Source organism: Mustela nigripes, chromosome 3 (assembly GCF_022355385.1).
Source record: "Mustela nigripes isolate SB6536 chromosome 3, MUSNIG.SB6536, whole genome shotgun sequence".
Lineage (NCBI taxonomy): Eukaryota > Metazoa > Chordata > Mammalia > Carnivora > Mustelidae > Mustela > Mustela nigripes.
Window position 1 is genome coordinate 194452031 of NC_081559.1, and position 21359 is coordinate 194473389.

Genomic DNA, 21359 nt, shown 5'->3' on the forward strand with positions numbered 1-21359 from the left:
TGGGTCCGGCAGCCTCGGTGGGCATCCGAGAACCCCCGCCCTCTCTGTCTGCTGCTGCACAGACAGCGCCGCTCTGCCTGACTCCGTAAGGGCTTGCTCCTGAGGAATCACGCTCAGGGCTGATGTGCCGCCCGCTGCACAGCTGGGACAAGCCAGGCCATTCGAGCACTCATCTGCATCAGCCCGGGCTGCTGTGACTGATGACCAAAGACAGGGGCCCTTGAACAGCAAACATTTCGTTCTCGCAGCTCCAGAGGCTGGAAGTCCAAGATCGGGGCGCCAGCGCACTTGGGTCCTTAGTGAGGGCCCTCCTCCCTCCTGGTCCCCTGGCAGCACCTCCTCACTGTGGCCTCACGTGGGGACGGAAAGAGCTCGGGCCCCTTCATCCAGAGCCAAACAGCAGCTGAGTTACCGTGCAAAGCACACAGGAGCTGCTCCTATCCCTGTCCGGTGGCTTAGGAACAGGACTCACAGAGGAGCCAATCCTTCAACCAGTCTCAAAGGATGACTAAGTAACAGTGGGCAGGGGCAGGGCAGCAGAGACACCTCAAGCAGAAGAGGACACCAGAACAAAGGAATAAAACTCTGTCCCACACTCTGGGACCCTCGTGCTTCTGCAAGGTGTGCGGGGCTGGTGGCACCAGAGGAACGGGAGCTCACATGAACTCTGGAGACAGAGCAGGCCACAGGCGGCCTCATGAGCCATGCAGGGCAAGCACGTGGGGTTCTGTTCTGTGAGACACACGGACTTCCCAAAGCTTCCACAGGCATTTCCTTACCCTTTGCCAGCAGCGCTAATTCTGCCGTGCGGTAAAGAGCCTGTCCACTCGGCTTCCTACATGTGATCACATGCAGTGACAGTTCTAGTTTGTAATGAGATCAGGCAGGAGGGATGCAATCAGTGAGCCACGGGGACAGAGAGAGCTTATCTTCATAGCTGAGAGTCTCCAAGAACCTTAAGAACATGTCTACACATGGTAGCAAGTACATAAAACCAGTTTTTCTTAAATGGTCCGTGACCACGCCAGGCTCGGGAAACACACCAGGACTCCGGCCAGGCTCAGCTAGTCGGTCAGAGATGGCTCTCCAGTACAGGCCGCGCAGACTCTGACAGCGAAAGAGATACATTGCCAAAACACTGGTCACCGCAAATTTAATAGTATTTGCCAAAATGTCAGACTATTATGTCTCTGCCCCATCTGTTGTAGTTTGTAGGCAGCTAAGAGATTAAAATGTCAACATCACAGTATCTTTATCAGTCAGTTCGCTGTTGGAAAATTCAGGAGTGCTGGGGCACCTGGGTGGCTCAGTAGGTTAAGCCTCTGACTCTTGCTTTCGGCTCAGGTCATGAACTCCAAGTGGGATCGACCCCACATGGGGCTCTGGGCTGGATGTGGAATCTGCTAGGGCTTCTCTGTCTCCCTCTGTCCCTCCCCACTCCACTCACGTGCTCTCACTCTCTCTTAAAAAAAAAAAAAAAATAATAATAGTAACAATGAAAATGTAGGTGTAAACGGTCTCCCAGGTAAGAACTGAGATTTACTGCAGCTCAGTCTGCACCGCCACCATGTGGTTCCATGAGGAGCAATTTCAAGCCCATTTTAAAGATTACAAAACTGAGGCTCACAGAACCAAGGCCACATGGTAGTTAAGAATTAAACCCAAAGCTTCTAACTTCCATCTAGGGCTGCGTCTGGGGTCTCCCTGTGGAGAAAAGCACTTTTCCTCCTCAGTCCCATAACCCGCTAGGATCAACCCACCCAGTTCCACTGACAAAAGTCCTGACGGCTTTGAAATCTAGACGCAGCATCAAAATCCTAGAATGTTCTCTTAGGTTCAGGATTTCCTATTGTGCAAGGCTGCCTAAATTTAAGAACGATCCAGATCAAGATGAAGATGAGAAATAATTAAGGCTTTGCTAGTCATCAATTAAAAAAAATATGTATCATGCCCTTAATCCCAAATCAAATACATTCTACGTGAAGTCTTACAGAAAGGCCCAGCCAGGACCCTGACTTCCTCAGTCTGTATCCGCCACAAGCAAGCACAAGGCAAAACAAAAGCAGCGCATACGTGCTCGGGGCCGTCCGCACCGCGGGCTACGGGTCTGCTCTGAGAAATTCCAAGTTAAGCAAGAGCCCCTCTTCAGGCCTCGGCCTAGGCTCTGGGATGGGGCAGCTCGCCAACCATGCCCGATGAACTCCACGCACACCCATCGGAACATCTTAAAATTCAAGGGTAGCCTGCTGGGGACTTCTGTGCACAGGGATGTTCTGTCCCACCTCTCAGGGGCACGCGATCGTCACCTTGACAACAAAACCATGTCATGTTGGCAACGCCACACGTGCTTCCAGCGAAACACAAGGAGAAAGCATGCCCATGGCTATCAAGCAGCACACCACAGACGTTTCCACGTTCTTTTCCTAATAACCTAATGCCGTGGGTTTTAAAACTTCCTAAGCAAACAGAAGCTACGTATCTCTGCAGGCCCTCCCAGCGGTATTGCAAAGCTGAGCGAAACCCAGGAGAGACGGCCAAGCCGGGAGTGTCTCCGAGGAGGTCACGTCTTCAGTCACAGCACCTCTGTGAACAGCAAAATGTCCAATTCCACTGCTTCCTTTCAGTCTTCAAACAAATCTTTCCAAAATTCTGAAATCATCATGAAATTAGCTCCTAAACCCTTTCAAGTGCCCACTTGGCATGTACCAGAGGACCCTCACTCCCTCCAACCCCAGGAGCTGCGCGGAGGGACGGGACACAGTGGCAGACCCTGGAAGAGGCCAGCAGCACATGCTCCGGAAATCCCAGGACGCTTCTAACCAAGGGCAGGTGGAGGGCAGCAGGAGGAAGGAGCGGGAAAAGCTCCCTAAAAATGGGGCCTGGGCTGAGTCTGAAAGCACGAGCATGCAGAGAGGACAGAGGCTTGGCAAAGGCCCCACAGAACAAAGGAGCAGCTACGCCCACTCCGGTGCTGCCCGGGCCTACAGTCTGAGAACTCGGGAAACTACTGGAAGAGGCAAGGTCAGGCTCATGTCATCACCGCAGAGGTCACGATGTGGGGTCTGGAACCAGGCACCGGCACACCAGGGTCCCCACCCAGCTCTGCCTCTAGACAAGCAGGTGACCATGGGCGAATCGTCTCACCCACACAACACCTACATGGCCTAGTGCTGCTGTGGAGACGTAACGAGATAACGAACCAGACACCGGCCCAATCCATAATGGAAGCTCTTGGGGCACGTGGGGAGCTCAGTCCATTAAGCACCTGACTCTTGGTTTCGGCTCAGGTCATGGTCTCAGGATTGTGAGATGGAGCCCCACGTCAGGCTCCGCACCCGCACTTGAGATTCTCTCCCTCCGCCCCACTTCCCCACTCTAAATAAATGCACAAATAAAGAAAGAACATTTTTTTTATGGCAAAGGTCTGTAGCGCACGGCAGCAGTGAAGGCCCCGGTCCGCGCGGGCTGCCAGCCGTACCTGACAATGGGGAGTTTGGTGAGGGGCACCGGAGGCAGGGCAGGGCCGCCGGGCAGCGTGAGGACCTCCATTGTCCCGGGACACTTGCACGTGTAGTTCTCCAGGCTCTGAGTCACATCTTTCTTTTCTGAAGAGAAATTAAAAAAAAAAAAAGAGTTAATTAACAAAACTTAGGGGGCTTTGGAGGTCTGGGGGGCTGGGGGCAGTTGAGCAAAATAAAATCCTTAACACAATCCAGGACAGTCCTTTGGGCCTAATCTTCTGACAGAAATAAAGGGGCGTTGACCACAAGAGACAAAAAGCAAAAGCTTTAGTCACTTTATTTAAATAATCACTAGCAACTGCTCTATTTTATGGGTACACAGGAAAAAAGGAAGCTACTGTCTTGTAGAAGACTTCATTTCCCAAGAGAATAAATTCTTACCAAATTCCAAGAAAGCCAGCGGGCCAGCAGGACTGGAGAATCAGGATATTTTATCACCAGACAAATACTTTTCCACAAATTACTCGAAACCAAGCAAAATGCCAGGCCCTGTCCCCAAGGAGTTTATGGTCCATCTATATAACAGACATTGAAGGGAGTAACTCCACAGCAACATTTTTGGTACAAAAATAGAGCCTCGTGAGGTCAGACTGTTTGCTCTGCCCTACCCGTCCCTTCGCGAGGAGGGAGAGAGGATGCGAGAATGCTCGCCCGCCGTCCCCAACATGCTCTCAACACGTGCTCATGGACTTCGTAACACTCGGAGCTCAAGAGCACGTTCCACACCCCAAAACGGGCAATTACTCCGGAAGACGAGCATTACGACACCCTGTCTGCAAACGGGAAGGCGGAGACCCAGCCGGTTAAAGGGCTTCTGCAAGACCTTGTGTTGGCCCCACACGTGTGGTCTTCTCACTGACCCTTCAGACGAACGAAGGGAAGCAGGAACTGGGGGCCGGGTGGGAAAGGGAGCTCACTCCATCTCCTTCCTCCGATGCGTCCAGCAGGGAAAGGCGGGGTGCTCGGGGACTGCGGTCATAGAGGGACTCAGCACTCCCACCCGGCGAGGCCTGGGGCAAGCGGAGTCAGACTCGTGTTCAGAGGAACGGCTCAGCCGCTCCACTGGGACCTGTGAGTGCCTTGGGGGACGTCACCTCTAAGGAAACTACCAGGGACGGAAAGAGACGAAGCAAGAGCGAGCAGTGGCCGCAGGCGTGCGCACGGCGCACAGTGAGACGGCGGGAACTGGGAGGCGCGCGGCAGCACCGCCAGAGAACACGAGGCCGGCTCTCCTCGAAGACGAGGACCAGAAATGGCAAATATGCAGGCAAGGACACACACTTGAACTGATCGGCGGCTGCCCAGGCATCTCCTGTGCCTGAGCACCATTCTCCGGGGAGCGTGAGGCCAGGAGGGTACCCAGTTAGCTCTGGACACGACACAGTCGGGCTCCTCGGCCAGATGAACAAAACTCCTTAAGTAATGACATCGCCTTCGCCGTACAGACGATCAGTCTCCTGAAGGGCTCCAGCCCACAGCGTGTGAACGACCTAACCTGCCTAAGCCTACGGGCAGTGCTCCCAGGCCAGCCATCCCACTAAGCTGAAGGACGCCCTCTTGGTAAACCCCCGCCAAGGGAAGGAGCAATGAACGTGCCTGTGGAGCCCAGAGCCGCCCGCGAGGCCAGTACGTTCCCCAGCTGAGCGGCAGACTGGCTTCTCCGCAGAAAAGACCAGCGACACCGGGAGGGCCAGCAGGAGGGTACAGCCACAGCGAGCTCCTCTGGCTGGGCCCGCTCACGAGGGAAGCCCCGGCCCCCATGCTCCCGCCCCTCCTCTGGGTCTGCTCATCCTCCACGTGGGGGATGAGCCCGCTGCGGGCACTGTCAGGGCTCTGCAGAAACCGGGCGAGCAGGTGCGCATCTCAGTACCTCCCCGTCCGCTGCACCGGGGGGCTCCAGCCGGACCGCCCCTTCTCCTTATCCTCCGGCCGGTGCAGTGCGGTCCGCTGCTCCCGCAGGAGCCGGGGAGGACACACCGGGAGGGATGCAGCTCCTGGGACGGTGCTCAGCACCCTCTCCTGCCCCTGCCCTTCTCATCACACTCCCACCCAGAGCGCCTAACCCTTCTGGAGCTTCTGCCAGGCACAGGACCCACACTACTTCTCAGCTCCGCATCACTTCAGTGAGGTTTCCGGACTGAAATGCTCGGGGGCCGCTGCCGGTATGGCCCACCCACGGGAAAGGTCCCATGGACCTCTCTCCTCATGGATTGGAGCATGTTATACATTGTTGCCCAGATTTGTTATTTTATCAACGATTACAAAATGGTGATTTTGTAATTCTCTAATTTCTCTGTACCTAAAACCCAGAATGTGTCTCTAAGGAAGGATTTTTCCCTCATCCACCAATTGGTTACCCTGAACCACAAATGATCCGATCAGGAGAGTCAGCAAATAGGCTTTCCCGGTACCTACTGCAGTAGAGAAGTACCCCAGAGGTGACCGGGGCGTTGTGCGTGCGTCAGTATCATTACAAACCGGTGGGTCTATGTACCTGGTATTGCCACTGATGCCCTCACACTCTTTCGGATGTTCAAACTGCCCCGTCTTTGTCCCGTGGGAGCCCCTTCATGTTCATTCCTGTGTCCTTAGAAAAGACCCCAAAATGCATCAACAGCTTCCTCCTTCTAGCTCATTTTCAGCCCCAGACCTAGAATAAACCATTTCTCCAGGCAGTCCTGGATTCTTCTAGAGTAAAACCACGTTTCGATCAGAATGTGGAGTCCGGGTTGCTCACTGCTCACTGCCACGAGATTCTCACTGTCTCTCTGGACCTGGACAAAAGGGGCAACTTATCAAAGTTTTTAAGCGGTGACATAGTAACTGATCTTGCCTTTAAATTTTGGTTAAGGCTTAGCAACTAAAAATACAGTTTACTGGAGTACGAGTTCCTTAAAGAGAGAGTCTTGTCATTTTTTTCTGTCCCCTATGAACTTGTCAAGAGTGCTCAGGAGATAGAAGGTATCAAAGGATCCATGTGTCTGCTGCTCGGCTGACCTTATTTCTTCTTCAGAAAGGGAGTAAGAATCATTCTTTGTTCAAGAGTAAAATAAAAGAGGGGTGTCTGGGGGGTCCAGTGGGTTGAGTGTCCAACTCTCAATTTCAGCTCAGGTCACGATCTCGGGGTCATGAGATCGAGCTTCGAGTCAGGCTTCACACGGAGCGTGGAGCCTGCTTAAGATGCTCCGTCTCTCCGCCCCTCCGCCACTCCTCCCTGTCCCCCACCCCAGAAATAGAGTAAAATAGAAGAACAAAATGAACACGCATTCTCTGTCCACACGGTGCGGACGAGCAGCACAGAGCCAGCAACCAGAGCCGTCAGCACAGCGGCACTGGGCTCCTCTCACGCAGAAGCACCACGGGCTCGACGTTTCGGGTGTCCCAAGTGGAAAGAGGACACGGTGTCAAACAGAACGTGACTTCACAGAAGCAGGGTCAGTCTGGGAGAAGAGCACGCAGGAGATCTGATTTCGCCAAGAAGGCTTCCAGAGGAAGAAGCTGCACTGCTCTGTCACGGGCCGCAGGACCCGGGGGCAGACACGTGAGCACAGTACTTGGAGGCGTTGCTGTTACAGGGCAGAAGGACAAGCACAAGGACATGTGGCTACAAGGCCCACGGGGGGCAGGGAGGGAAGGGAAAGGGCGCAGAAGGAGCGCTCATGTACGGCCTGAGCCGCCAGCTGAGAAAACCCAGCGGAGTGCTGCTGAAGGCACGGGTGACGGGGACGGGCTAAGAGAAGACATCAGGGCTGACGGGTGCGGGCAGCACAGGGGCTCTGGAGTGAAACGGCGAGTAGTGAACAGCTCTCGTTGCAGGGGGGACAGTGGAGAGGGGGACCCTGGCTTTGCAGGGCAGTGACTGCCAAACAGACGCCTCCCACGTGTGGGAAAGGACGCCTCGGAGACTGTGACGTTTGCCTCAGGGACCTCGCTGCTGGCAGCGGAGGACGGACCCAGGTCTTCCCCGCAGACAAGGAAGCCCTCCTGTCTGGAGAAGGAAGGTAGAGACGCTCAGAGGTGAAAGGGCAGTGGGGGGGGGAGCATCCTGTTCCCCCTTTAAAGGCGACAAAACATTAGGTCAGTGCCAATCTGTGAAATGAGACTGTGGATTGATACGAACGCTACCAAATAATTACTAATTTTTTAAATTAATTTTTAACTGTAATATTAACGTTGTGATCATAAAAGACAAAGTCCTTTCTTTTAGCACTGCATACTAAGGAACAAAGGCACGAAAGGAAGGGATGCCTTGGGGTCTTCTTTAAAATCATTCAGCCAGTAAAGTAAGCGAGAGATGAAGGGAAGGTACAGAAATCTGGTCACCCACGGGCCCGGAGACTGACGTATGGGCATCCACGTTACTACTCTGTGTACCGTCATGGCAGAAAATGTCTCATACAAAAACACTGAATGAGTTTGGGGAGGTGAGACGATTTTGCTCAGGAGAGGAACAGGGTTGGAGTTCCGATCCAAGCTGACCGAGTCCTCCTGTCCCCGCAGATTGGCCCGGACGGACGGTAGAAACCCAGTGTCAGGACAACACAAACAGAAGAACTCAAGGCCACAGTGGTGCTAATCCGTGTTCCACGTGCCAAGCTGGAATGAAGCTTGTGATAGACCTGAACATTCCCATAAGCATACGATTTGATCAGAGAAGTGATGACTCCTTAATTTATTCACTACAAATCAATTGCCGTGGTCTTCTCCGGCTGCCACAAGAAAGTACCATCAACGGGGTGACCGACATCATAAGCACGCACTTCTCATCGTTCTGGAGGCTGGGAGGCCCTGTTGAAAGCCCATGTCCTGGGCTGCAGCATATGACCTTCCCACGGTGCCCTCACAAGGCCTTCCTCAGCACACGTGTGTGTAGACAGAAAGAGCTCTCGGGGCTCTTCTTCATCTCCTAGGGGGTCCATCCCACCATCAGAGTCTCACCCTCAAAAGCTAATATACACCTGATCACCTCCCAAAGCCCCTACCTCCAAATCACCTTGTGGGTAGTGAGAGCTTTGACATGGGACAAACGTTCAGCCCATAACATCGCCATAAATCTTGTCCAATCTTGATCAAAACACCCAATGATTCTTTGAGTCAAACTAGAGTACCTAATGCCCTTGAGAGTTACTTCCCATCCCAGAAATTAAAGAAATCATGCAAAGAGAACATCTGTAAAGAAAGCTGCCACCTAACTAAATTGCTTCTTATAGGAGCAGAGAATACAACCTCCCAAACTTTTGACCATAAAAAAAAAGCCACAGGCCATTTGCCATTTCGAGAGTGACACTGGCATAAAAACCAGCACATCACGATTTCACAGTTTAGCTCTTCATGTTCCCTCTGAGTAATAATCTGAGGCAACCACGTTCGGATTAAGTCAGTTATGATATCCTAAATAGGTAGAGAATAAGAGAAGAGAAAGAAGCAAAAAAAGGGAGGCACCCTCTTGGGTCCCTTCCTCCTTTGAGAGCTTTATACTATCACTCAATAAATGTGGCTTTGCTGGCAAAATGAATTTAAAAAGAGAAAAGAAGAGAAAGAAGCACATCTTTTCTTCCAAATATCAAAGAAAAAAACTAAGGAAGAAGAAAATAAAAGAATACGGGGGGGAAGTGGAGGTGTTCTCCCCACAACCTGAAATCACACGTGTAGAATCAATTCTGATGCTTCCACTTACAGAAGTAAGAACCACAGTTCGTCCTGCAGTTGCTTTCCTAAGAATATTATTGATCTTTGAGGGGTTCCTTGGGGGAACCCTTGGGGGTTCCCAATAAACAGGCCCCTTTTGTGCACCTCATTTCTAAATAAACTAAAGAGGGGGACATGTCTTTATCAGCGAGACAGCCATGCTGAAAAGACATGATGTGGCTTCTTAGAAAGTACGAGTCCTCTCAGAAACCAGGAACGGGGCAAGTAGACCTCCCACCCCCGGGGTGGACTGTGCAGACTGGGCAGGCCCCCAGTGCTCACTCAGGGGAGGCCCCAGGCCACCTGCCAGCCCAGAGCTGCGGAGGGGCCTGCGGGGCTCTGCAGCCAAACTCACTGTGAATGACTTTGCAATATGCGGTACCTACGTTCTCTTTTTGTCATACAAGGACATGTGAGAGTGACACCAAAGACAACCACACAACCGTCCCATGGGGCTGGTGGGAGCGGGTGAAACAGGACAGCCCGAGGATCACAGCACGCTGGTCCTCAGACTCACACAGGAGCCACCGATCCCCTTCCTGGGCAGACACCCACAAGAGGAGACAGCACGGGCTCAAACAGACACGGCCATGTGTGGCCACATGAATCATGGTGGCCTAGAGCTGGGAGCAACCCCCGTGTCCAATCATGAACGGATAAACAAAGTGTGGTCTGTCCATAAACGGGAACAGCATTCGGCCTTAGTAGAGGAAGACTGTCCTGTCCCTGCGACAACACAGATGGGCCTAAGGCGTGCGCTCAGTGCAGTGAGCCCGTCACGGGGGACAACTGCCCCCGAGCCCACTCCTCCTGGACAGCCCTGGAACTGTCCCGTTCGTGCAGACAGAGCAGAGCAGAGGCTCCCAGGGGCTGGGTGTGGGGTGGGAGCTGGTGTTTAGTGGCGACGAAGCTGCTGTTTGAGAAGAGAAGGGGCCCTGGAAACGCGCAGTGGCACCACGGACTTGCTGCCGCCGAATTCTACATGTAAAATAGTTAAGATGGGAAATTTTACATCCTGTGTACCTTACCATGATCAAAACAAATCAATGAAAACTGTAACAATGACAACAGTGCATGCTGTTCAGGAGTGAAGGGACTCACCGAGCGAGGGGACGTGGGGCTGGCGGGGTGACCAGCATGCAGCGCGGGGCACGGGGCTGGGTGTGCTCCGCAGGGTGCCGAGCAGAAGGGAGATGCAGGAACACAGAGGCCAGCGCCCATGGCTCCCGGCACAGCGCTTCTGAAGCGCCGAGTCTACAGCACGGAGGAGCTGCCCAGAAGGATGAAGAGACCTGAGACGCTGGCCAGTGACAAGGCAAGGGCACTGCACGAAGGCGGGGAGGAGTCCTGAGCACCGTGAAAATCACCCGAGAGGAGAGCGTGCAGGCGGCAGAACACTGGAGGGCCCGAGGACAACGTTCTGGGCAACACTGAGGTCAAGGGCAGGGAGAAAAGGAAGAAGCAGAAGATGAGTTATAAAAAAAAAAACCCACAATGCCAGACGTCCAGGCTGAGACTCCAGAAGCCCAAACATGAGTGTTCGTGCAAGAAGAGAAATGGGGACGACATGACAAAGAGGCCGACGAGGACACAGAACTCCTGGGGGTTCGGTGACACATGTCCCCGTCGCAGGGGGCTCTGGCAGGCGCAGGAGCCCAATGACAACCACTCCCAAACTGGTGGTGGGAAGTGAGTGTGCAAAGTGTGCCCGGGCGGTCAGCAGAAGAGCCAGGCCCCCTGTCGGGGGCTGTCGCGTACACTGTCACACTGCTAGATATTAACACGTCCCCCTGGTGAAACGCTATCACCGCCTAACTGCAGGATCCAAGACGGGATACGCGGCTCCCAAGCAAGACTTGGATTTTATTTTAAATTAACATACAGTGCGCTATTTGTCCCAGGGGTACAAGTCTGTGACTCATCAGTCTTACACAATTCACAGCACTCAGCATGGCACATACCTTCCCCAGAGTCCCTCACCAGCCACCCCAGCCCTCCCATACCCCCTCCAATCCAGCAACCCTCGGTTTGTTGCCTGAGGTTAAGAGTCTCTTGCAGTCTGTCTTCCTCTCTGGTTTCATCTTATTTCACATTTTCCTCCCTTCCCCTATGATCCTCTGTCTTGTTTCTCAAATTCCGCTTATCAATGAGATCATATGATAATTGTCTTTCTCTGACTTATTTCATATAGCGTAATTCCCTCTAGTTCCATGCACATGGTTGCAAATGACAATATTTTTGATGGCTGCATAGTATTCCATTGTATATATACGCCACATCTTCTTTATCCATTCTTCTGTCGATAGACATCTCAGGTCCTTCCATAGTTTAGCTATCGTGGAACATTGCTGCTATCAACATTCGGGTGCACATACCCCTTCGGATCACTACATTTGTAACTTTAGGGTAAATACCCAGTAGTGCAATTGCTGGGTCGTAGGTAGCTCTATTTTCAACTTTTTAAGGAACCTCCATGCTTTTTCCAGAGTGGCTGCACCAGCTTGCATTCCCACCAACAGTGTAGGAGGTTCTTTCTCTGTATCCTTGCCAGCACCTGTCGTCTCCTGACTGGTTAATTTTAGCCATCCTGACTGGTGTGAGGGGATATCTCACTGTGGTTTTGATTTGTATTTCCCTGATGCCGAGTAATGTGGAGCATTTTTTCATGTGTCTGTTGGCCATTTGGATGTCTTCTTTGCAGAAACGTCTGTTCACGGCAAGACTGGGATTTTACGCTCAGGCTTCTCAAATCCAGCACTCTTTCCACCATATGGAGTGACTTCCGTGGACATCAGTGTGCCCATTTCACAGAGAGGGAATCCAAGGTTTCATTCAGGTCACGTGACTTTCCTGGAGTCGTTCAGACACCAAGTCGCTAGATTATATTCAGACTCAGAGGTACGACTTCAAACTCTTTTTTCCACTTTGTCACACTGCCCACCCAAACTGCCCAATACATGAAAACACAGAGGAAAACACAGTTATCCTGAAACAGACACTCTAACATGTCCATCAGGGTGAGCACCTTCCTTGGCCAGAAAAACCAACTCAGCTTCTCTTCATCCTGCTATACATCCAGACAGAATAATAGTTCCACCGCAAAGGTCAAGACGGTCTCAGGTGTCACCACTGTAAAGATTAGTGATCTGCCAAAGAAGCAGGTACTGACTAAGCCGCGTCACCCACCAAGACTAGCCCTTCCTTAACGCGCTGCTGATGGACTCGGATAAGCGCGCCGCGAGCCACTCCAGCTGCCTCCCACTGTCCAACTCCATTCCTGTTTCTCACTCAGTTTACACAGTGGCAGATCAGAATCTCTGATAAGCAATCACTCAAGGACACCAGGAGATTAAATATTTTCCTTGTTCTCTCCAAGTACGTAAACATGCTCTATCGGAACGAGAGGCAAATACATCAAGCCATCAGCTCATTATATCATCGTCTATTTAAAGCACTAGAAAATATTGAGTATCTCTAGAGATCTCAATAAAACACCCAGAAGGGGAAGGTATCTTAATAAAGACATCATAAATAATCAGAAAGAATCATATCTGTGTATCCAATTATGAGGTGATAAGCTATAGTACAGTCACAGGCAAACTTACACAAGAATCAACCTTTACAAAGAGTATGCAATAATATGGAAAACCCCTGTTATGTGGAAAATCAGGATGCAAAATTATATTTATAAAATAAATATAATTTTTTAAAGATGTTATGTATTTATTTGACAGAGAGAATGCAAGTAGGCAGAGAGGCAGGCAGAGAGAGAGGAGGAAGCAGGCTCCCCACTGAGCAGAGAGCCCGATGCGGGGCTCGATCCCAGGACCATAAGATCACGACCTGAGCCAAAGGCAGAGGCTCAACCCACTGAGCCACCCAAGTGCCCCAGTAAATCCAAGTTAAAAAGAATAGAAAACAATACCAAAAACTACACTGAAATGTTAAGTGTTTGCCCATGCAGGATTATACATCATTTTTTCTTTTTGTTTATGTTTTCCAAGATTTGTAAAATGAGTATACACTGTTTGTACAATAAAAAGGATTTCAAAAACATACAGACGTGAGTTTTCAAAGCACGGTCGGGGTTTGTTTACACCTGCTGCTCACGCCTAAAGAAGACGGTGTCCCAGGCCACCTGTGGGAGCGGGAGGCTGAGCATCTGACTCGGTTTCGGATCTCAGGATCATGGGATCGGGCCCGGCGTCGGGCTCTGCACTCTGTGCAGAGTCTGCTGGAGATTCCCCTTCCCTCCACACCTCCCCTCCCTGCTCCCGCCCTCCCTCTCTCTAAAATAATAAATACATAAGTGAAATCTTAAAAAGAAGGCAGCACCCTGAAACATCCACGGAGCGGGCAGCTGAGCCCCCTCATTCCCACAGAGGCGGAGTTCACCGTACGGACGTGGGCAGCCTTTCCCAGCCAGACAACGCTGTTCTCGGCAGCGCTCAGAAGGAAGGCCCACAGCCACGACTGACATTTAATGAGGACTGACTTACTATGTGCCCGACTGTGCCCAACACCTTACATATGCTTTCTCGTTAAACTGTCCCCGAAAGCTGAGGTGAGGGGTGCCGCTGTCATCCCGGTTTTATAGATGAAGCTCGGACAGCTCTTGCCCCTAGCTCAGGTGCCTCTCACTTCTCCACCAGGCTCTCACTCGTAACAACAGGCTAACCCTTTCATATTTCACTCAACATCCTTGTAGCCAACAAATAGTGGGTATCTGCCCTGTGTAAGGAAAATCCCCACCTTAGACAGTCAACCTGAATGCCACCTCCTTGAGGACAACAAGATCCCCTACGTCCTCAGTCTCCTTCTATGCCTGGGGGGATCTCCACTAATACATACTCACCAGTAATTTGTTAGCTGTTAGTACGTTATTTGCTAGCAGTACAGGGTAGCGAAACCTAATTCAGGCCGGCATGTACTGACTACCTCCTGCATAAAAGCACCAGCCGGAATGATGAAAGACTGAAGGTGAACCAGGCATGGCCCCGTCCCCAAGGAGTCTGTGATCTGGTAAAGGAGCCAGAGCAAATCACTCTCCGGATGTAATGAAATGATGCCAAACTGAGGGCTAAGTAAGGTAAGGAGGCGGCGAGGAGGGACAGTGTGGGAACAGCGACAGCAGGACAGAGCGCGCTACGACAGGCGCAGCGTGGAAAACCACGCGGCATGCTCAAAGAACAACAAAAAGTCTGATACATAGGAAATACAGATTGTGTAGACGGAAGCAGAATGAAATCTGGCTAAAAAGACGTTTGGATCAGATTGTGGATGTCCTTGAGATGGGGCAGACACTTTATTACGACAGGAAGGGGCAGTCACCACAGCTTCCCGAGGACGAAGGACGAGACTCTGCCGGCATCTCAAGGAGAGGCCTCGGGCTTCAGTGTGAAGCACGGATCAGAAGCAGCAACGCCAGGAAGCAGCACACGACGGCGAGAGTCGAAGAAACAGGGGTTGAAAGTCTGAGCCACGGCTGGGACAGTGGAAGGGAGAGGAGGAGTCCCACATGAAAAAATCTCGGGTGCCAGACTGGGCACAGAGCCCATCTAAGCAACGGAGAGGACGTAGGACGGCTGGACACCTTGGGGCAACTCCAAAATTTTAAGCTTCCAACATGGAAATGGTGACACCATCATGGAGAGGATAATTAATTCCACTGGGGATACAGCGGGCTGAGAACCCTGACATTCAGGGGACACGCCAGCTTTAAGGTGGAATCGCAGCTCGGAGGTCAGGACCGGAAGTGTAACTGTAGGAGACGCGGAGGCAGCTCCGTGTGGGGGAGGCGGGAAGGGGAGCGTGAGCACGGCCGGGTCACACCATGGCGGGGTCACCGCCAGCGAGGCGGTGAAATGCAAAACCCCATGTGCAGCAGCAAGCCCATGGCGCAGAGGAGGGGGCTGGGCACCTCAGGGGGAAGCGGAGGGGCAAGGCGGGCCGGGAGCAGGGGAGGCTGAGACCCCTCCATCCTGAGCACAGAACGCAGCCAGCAGAAGAGGAGCGGGACGGCGCCCCGGAGCACCCAACCAGGCACTCACACAGCCGGAGGAAGCGGGGAAAGCCGCTGACAGGAGGGAGAGGTATGGAGCTCACTGAGCACCGAGCCTCAGAGACGAAGAAAGCTGGACCTCCAGGAAAACCAAGTCAGAGAAGCCGAGCACACGGCAGAAACAGCAGACGGGAGCTAGGACGGAGTGGCTCGGAGGCTGGTGCTGACTGAGGGGGAACGGGACACATGCAGGGGCGAGCTGAGCTGGCAGGGTCCCGTTGCCAGGAGATGCAGGAGTGGACCAGTCCGACGGCCCAGACCCAGCCGTGCCCAGCGCTGCTAGCAGAGCGCTCAAACGGGAGACAAACACAAGGAAAAGATAAAAATTCTTGTGCATCAACTCCAGGAGGCGGAGACCCGCGCTGAGTTTGCCTGGAGACGCGGAGCAGAGCAGCAGCAGATTGTTGGCTGTTGGTGATTTGGATGACGAGCTAAAACGCACCTAGGACGGGCCCTCTGTGCAGCAGGGGCGCCAGGGGAGCCGCCGGCCGACTGAGCAAGGTGGAGAGCTTGCTCCCCACCTGCCGCTGTTCCTCCCTTGGATCCCGGCACTGCCGGAGGCCAGCCTGCCCGAAGCCAGCCTGGACACTCGGGGCCAATCTTCCCCTGGGAGGCTGCCTTCTCCTCTCGCCGCCTCTCGCACCCCCACCGCTGTGTCCCTGACCCCACATGGGCTGTGCCCGTCCCCGAGACTCCAGCTGGGCTTCAGCCTGAGGACCTTTGGGAACAACACTTAAGGGAAAGTGAGCGCAATGCCAAGTGTCTTTAAAAGCACGCTGGGATGTCCACAGTTTGGTGGTGGTGGTGTAGCGACCATCTAGAAAACAGTCCAAATGACCCCACAGCTGTGAAGCAGCAGGCTAACCCGTCTCACGTGTGGAAAGTAACTTGTCAGCCTACCACACGCGGCTGTCCCCACAGAGGGACAACGGCCTGTGCCTGCGCTACCGAGAGCCCGGGAGCCCAGACGGAGAGCGAGATGATTCCAGGACAAGTGGCCAGAATCGTGGCTCGGGGTTTCCGCCTTCAGGTCTCTCTGAGCCCCTTTATTTTTAATTTTCTTTTCATCAGAAGTAACCCAACAAATTAGGAGGTGCGACTTCTCTTGGAGAGCAACCCGGTCCCATCCTCAGCCCGCGGCTCACAGAACGGATCGCGTTCCCCTAGTTTCCTCTCCTTCCTCCTTGAAAGACAAAAGAAAGTACGCGTTTGCCACGATTTAGCCACAGGAAGCAAACTCCTCTCGTCCCCCGTCGCTGGGTCCCAAGCTGCTGAGTGTACAAGCGCCATCTCCCTGCGCTGTGTCGGTCGGCGCCGGGGGAGCCTCGGACAGCTCGCGCACAGAACGGCCTTCCCGGTTCGGACTACGCGGAGCGCTGAGCGCGCTGGCCACCCGTCTGGCTGACAACTCTCTACAGTCGGGGCGCGGACCGTCTGCTGATGCTTTAAAGATTCTTTTCCTCCCCAATTCCCCTTTTTGGTGGGGTTTCTGTGGGGTCTGTTCGATAGGCACTCTGAAGCTCATTGGCTTAAAATGTACCCCTCCTTTGGCAGGATCTCTCCAGGGGCTGATTGGGAGAAAGAAATCAAGAGCCCAACTGTTTTGATACTGAGAACTGACAATGTCTTTCTGGAATAAAGAACCAGTCCCTCGGGGGTAGGGGATGAGTGGGGGAGGAAGTATAATTGTAAAATCATGAGTGAATTTTTCTTTTTAAAAGTAGATGCTATGAGCCTTGACAGCCACTCCAGGGCTAATCCCATTCGTGGAAGCTTAAAGGTGCCCCCACCCACCCCCCTTGCTCATGAGGACACTGGCCCTCCGGGATCCCCACTGGCTGGGTGTGGGGGCCGCCCAGCAGCCAGAATAGGACTTACGGGCATCTGGTCCTCACCCAGGGTCTCCCAAAAACGCAGTGCTTATTTTTCTAATTAAAGAAAAGAAAAAGTGCAGTGACATTATTTTTAATTAATTAATTAAAATAAAAGTATATTTTAGCTATAGCAAGAGCTTAACTCTTAAATCCCAACCACAAATCTTCATAAACCATTTTATATTTACAAATTTATATTTATATTTACTAAAAAAATTGACCTACTTTGTAACTTGCTTTGGATAACCTTGTTTTTCGAAACTCCAATCATTACTTTTATGTAATACTAATTTCATCATTTTTGTGAACCAAAAGTATCTTTATAGCTGCTCATGTTTCTTCTCCAAGGAGACTTAAGTAAATGAAATAAACACACTTCTGTGTCACACCCTTGAGGTAAAAAATCCTCTCTGATTTTAGGACATGTGACCACAAGTCAGAACGCAAACACAGATTTGGGTCCACAGAGATTTCCAGCCCCCAGGCGAGGAGGAGCCTGCCCGGCCTCTGAGAACCCGGCTACCGGCTCTGGCAGACACAGAGGCAACGCCAAAGTGAGGACCATGGAAGCGTCTGGAAAACGCACATCTTTTCTCCCTTCCTGCCCTCCCTCAGCCCCGTGACACAGTCAAATGTGAGACTGAGAGTCTGTCTCCCCAAGAGGGAGGCCAGGGCACACCCGCCCCAGGCCCAGTTCTGACCCGCTCTGACGCTGACGAGCGGCAAACTTGAATGCGTTCTCTCTGGGCTGAGCAGCAAAGCAAGGAGCTGGTGATCAAAGGAAGAAGCTGAATAAATCCAACCTGACATTTTCCATCTCCTCTAACCCGTCTTTCAAACCAATGACAGCTGCCTCCCCGCTGACAGACAACCGCGGGACACGACAAACTAAGGCGTGGCATCTGCCGCTGGGGACGCGGCGTGGGGGCCTGGTGCCTGTCTCCCTGTGCCCTGAAGGTGCTGCCCTTGAGAACAGATATGGAAAGGCACTCTGAGAAGACCAATCCGGCTGGGTGAACGAGGAAATGAATTGGGCTTCAGACGGCAGCACCGGGGCACTGAGCGCAGGTGACCCGGAAAGCAGAGACGGAGCACTCACCCGGAGAAGGGGGCCACCAGAAGGGCGGGAACCAACCTGAGAGCAGGGCACGCGCCACACGCCCCAAGTGCAGGTGCGGGGGCATCCTGCCAGGACCCACCTCACCACTGGCAGGTGGACCGCTCGGGGTCCCGTGGGAGGCTGGAAGCGCTCGGCACGTGGTCAGCATCCCACACGCAGGGTGCTGCTGGTGACGCCGTTAACTCGTCTCACTGAACCACAATGTCAGAACAAAGGGAGCCAGAGGGAAGGCAGGAAAAGGAACGCTTGTTGCTGGCCTGCGGCGTGCCAGGGGCTGTGCTGGGCATGGAGCATGGGGCGCCCATCACCCCCGTGCAGAGACGAACGAAGGTCTCTGGGAGGCTGAGAGCGGACTCCTGTTGCACTGCAGCCTCTACCGCGTCACACGGGGCCCCTCCGCAGGTCCCCGCTGCCTCCGCAGGGTCCCTGAGATGTCATGGCCTCCAAGTGCCCAAAAGCCCGAAGAGAGTGGTCCCTCTTGCCACTTGCTCCAGCACCTGGAACTTTTAAATCATTGTTTTGTCCTCCAAATCCATCCACAGCCACACAGACACCGCCCTTTCCCCCACTCTGGAACATCCTCATCCCACCGCTAGGTTAGCCCCCCGGCAGTAGAGCCTTGAGGTTCAGGAGAAATAAGTCCCTGAGACTCTGCATTCTCGTCCCACTAAAATTACCCCTGGAAGTGCATAAAACATGACGGATACATCGGGAGAGCCCACGGGCACTCGGTGAGAACGCTCATCTTCACAACCACGGAGAGTAACAAAGACTCGCTGTGGTCAGCCAGGCTCGGTCAGCGGCCGTGTCGCCGTTTCTCACACTGTCCTCAGAGCGGGCCCGGTCCCAAAGCCCTGCCTCTGCAGAGTTCCAGCTGACCACACGACACCGACGCTCACCACGGCCATTCCGCACCCCAGTTTCAGGGTTCTGTGAATGGCACACAGGGTCCCCTCCTGCAAAGGTGGGGTCATCTGTACAGAAACTCACCCAGAGAACACCTGAAAGGTCCCTGTACTTCATCCTACTGAGGGATGTGCCATTTCCTTCCCCCATTAGATCCCTGCCACTTAGAAGTTGTTTCGTCAATAGGAATTTGAATTTAACTCAATCTCTTTAAAAAAAAGAAAAAGACACACAGAGAAGCCTGTACCAGTGCCTCCTTCTTCTCTCTTAAATCAGTGAAGCAGGACACCAGGGAGATATGACGGTGGCCTGGGACAGTTAACTTTATTCTGTCCACATGCTACATGCAGAAGAGACGCGAACGAATCGGGACCGCTGGCCGTGAGAGACCCTGGAGAGTGCGCACCTCGCTCATTCCAAACCAGTCTGCTCCATTCAGTTGCACTGTCGATTCCAAAAGGCAAGTGTTGTAACTTTGTGGGCCATAAAGATCAAGTTAATGGGTGGTGACAGGACAGATCATAGTTCATGTTCCGGGCTGAATTATGTCCCCTGCAAGTTCGTATGTTGAAGGCCTTGTGCCCAGTAGTGTCCTGGGAATACGACTGGATTTGGAGACAAGGCCTTGGAAGAGGTAATTTCGGCAAAGTGAGGTCACACGGGGCCCTAACCCAATCTGACTAGTGTCCTCACGGGAAGGGAGGTTAGAAAGACTTGCACAGAGGGTGACTGCATGAGGACAAAGGGAAATGACATGTCCGTAAGCCAAGGAGAAAAGCCTCCAATGGAACCGACCCTGCCAGCACCTCGATCTTGGACTCCCAGCATCCAAACTGTGAGGAAATCCGTTTCTATTTTAAACCACCCACTGTAGTACTCTGTTAGGGCAGCAGAGCTAGCTGCTACAGGACATCATGCACAGTAAAAAGAACAGGTGTCTCTTCATCAAACAGTGGGTTTACGCGGACGACGACTCGATCATGGTCAATGCTGCTCAAAGCCACCTGTTGCAACGATGGCAGGTGAGCCCACGAGTCCTCGCCCGATTCTCTGCTCCAGGAGCTGCACGTGTTCAAACACTTCTTCTTTTTTTTTTTTTTTTTAAGATTTTATTTATTTATTTGACAGAGAGAGAGATCACAAGTAGGGAGAGAGGCAGGCAGAGAGAGGGGGGGAAGCAGGCTCCCCGCTGAGCAGGGAGCCCAATGTAGGGCTCGATCCCAGGACCCTGGGATCATGACCTGCACCGAAGGCAGAGGCTTTAACCCATTGAGCCACTCAGGCACCCCTGTTCAAACACTTCTGCAAGTCAGAAGCAAACCAACAGTGACCATGATGGCTTTCTGAACACATTCTATGTTTCAGACTCTCCAGAGACATGTCTCCAGTCCTTACACCAGCACAGCAAGGGAAGCAGAATCCTCACTTTACCTACCCAGGAGGAAACAAGGCGTTCAGTTTATCGAGCACTGAGTCCCACTTTGCACCAGGCTGGGGCTTCGGGGAAAAGAAGCCCCGATCCCACCTGTCCAGCTGCACACATGCAGTCCGCAGACATGAAGGCTTGCGACTAATATTGTACCGCGCGGAGCACCACGATGTAAGTGTGGGGGAGAACTGAGAAGAAAGGCTTTTTATGCTACCTGAGGGTGTCCAGGAAAGCTCTCAGAGGTGGGGAAGAACGGTGCTCCGTTCTGGGGAGTAGCAGACACGTGAACACAGAGGCTCTGCTCCGGGAACAGCAGCTAAGCCCAGTGACTCCACAAAGCAGATGGCCAGAGCCAGACCGAAAGGCACACAGCAAACCGCACTAAGGCCTTGAACTCTGGTTCCGGAGCAGTGGGCAGCCTCACGTGCTCTCCGAGCAGAAGGTTGCTAGGGATTACACCTGCTGTGGAAACAACCCTTGATGCCCCGGGTGGCCGGCTGGCAAGGAACGGGTCTCAGGAAACAAGAATATCCCTTGGGATGTGCTGCCGTAGTCTAGACCAGAAATGGCCACGGCTGGCCTGGGCAGGGGTCCACTGGCACTTCATGCAGCCGCCGGTGGGCAAGTGAAGCAGACAGCGAGACACCACTCCACCACGACCGCTCATGCCGTCTGGCCCCCGTGTCCTACAGAGGCCACGTGCAAGGGGCCGTTCTTGAAACCACCCCAGGATGTTCTATTTTGGTTCATCTGAAACTTG

General features: G+C 52.9%; 1 protein-coding gene across 1 annotated transcript in view; it reads right to left on the reverse strand.

The window, feature by feature from the left end:
- TRAPPC9 (trafficking protein particle complex subunit 9) overlaps nt 1–21359 on the reverse strand; it is a 478436-nt gene that overhangs the window by 387664 nt on the left and 69413 nt on the right. Inside the window, exon 9 of the mRNA XM_059395212.1 lies at nt 3479–3605. Within this exon, the coding sequence (XP_059251195.1) occupies nt 3479–3605 (127 nt within the window). The remainder of the gene's footprint in view (nt 1–3478; nt 3606–21359) is intronic.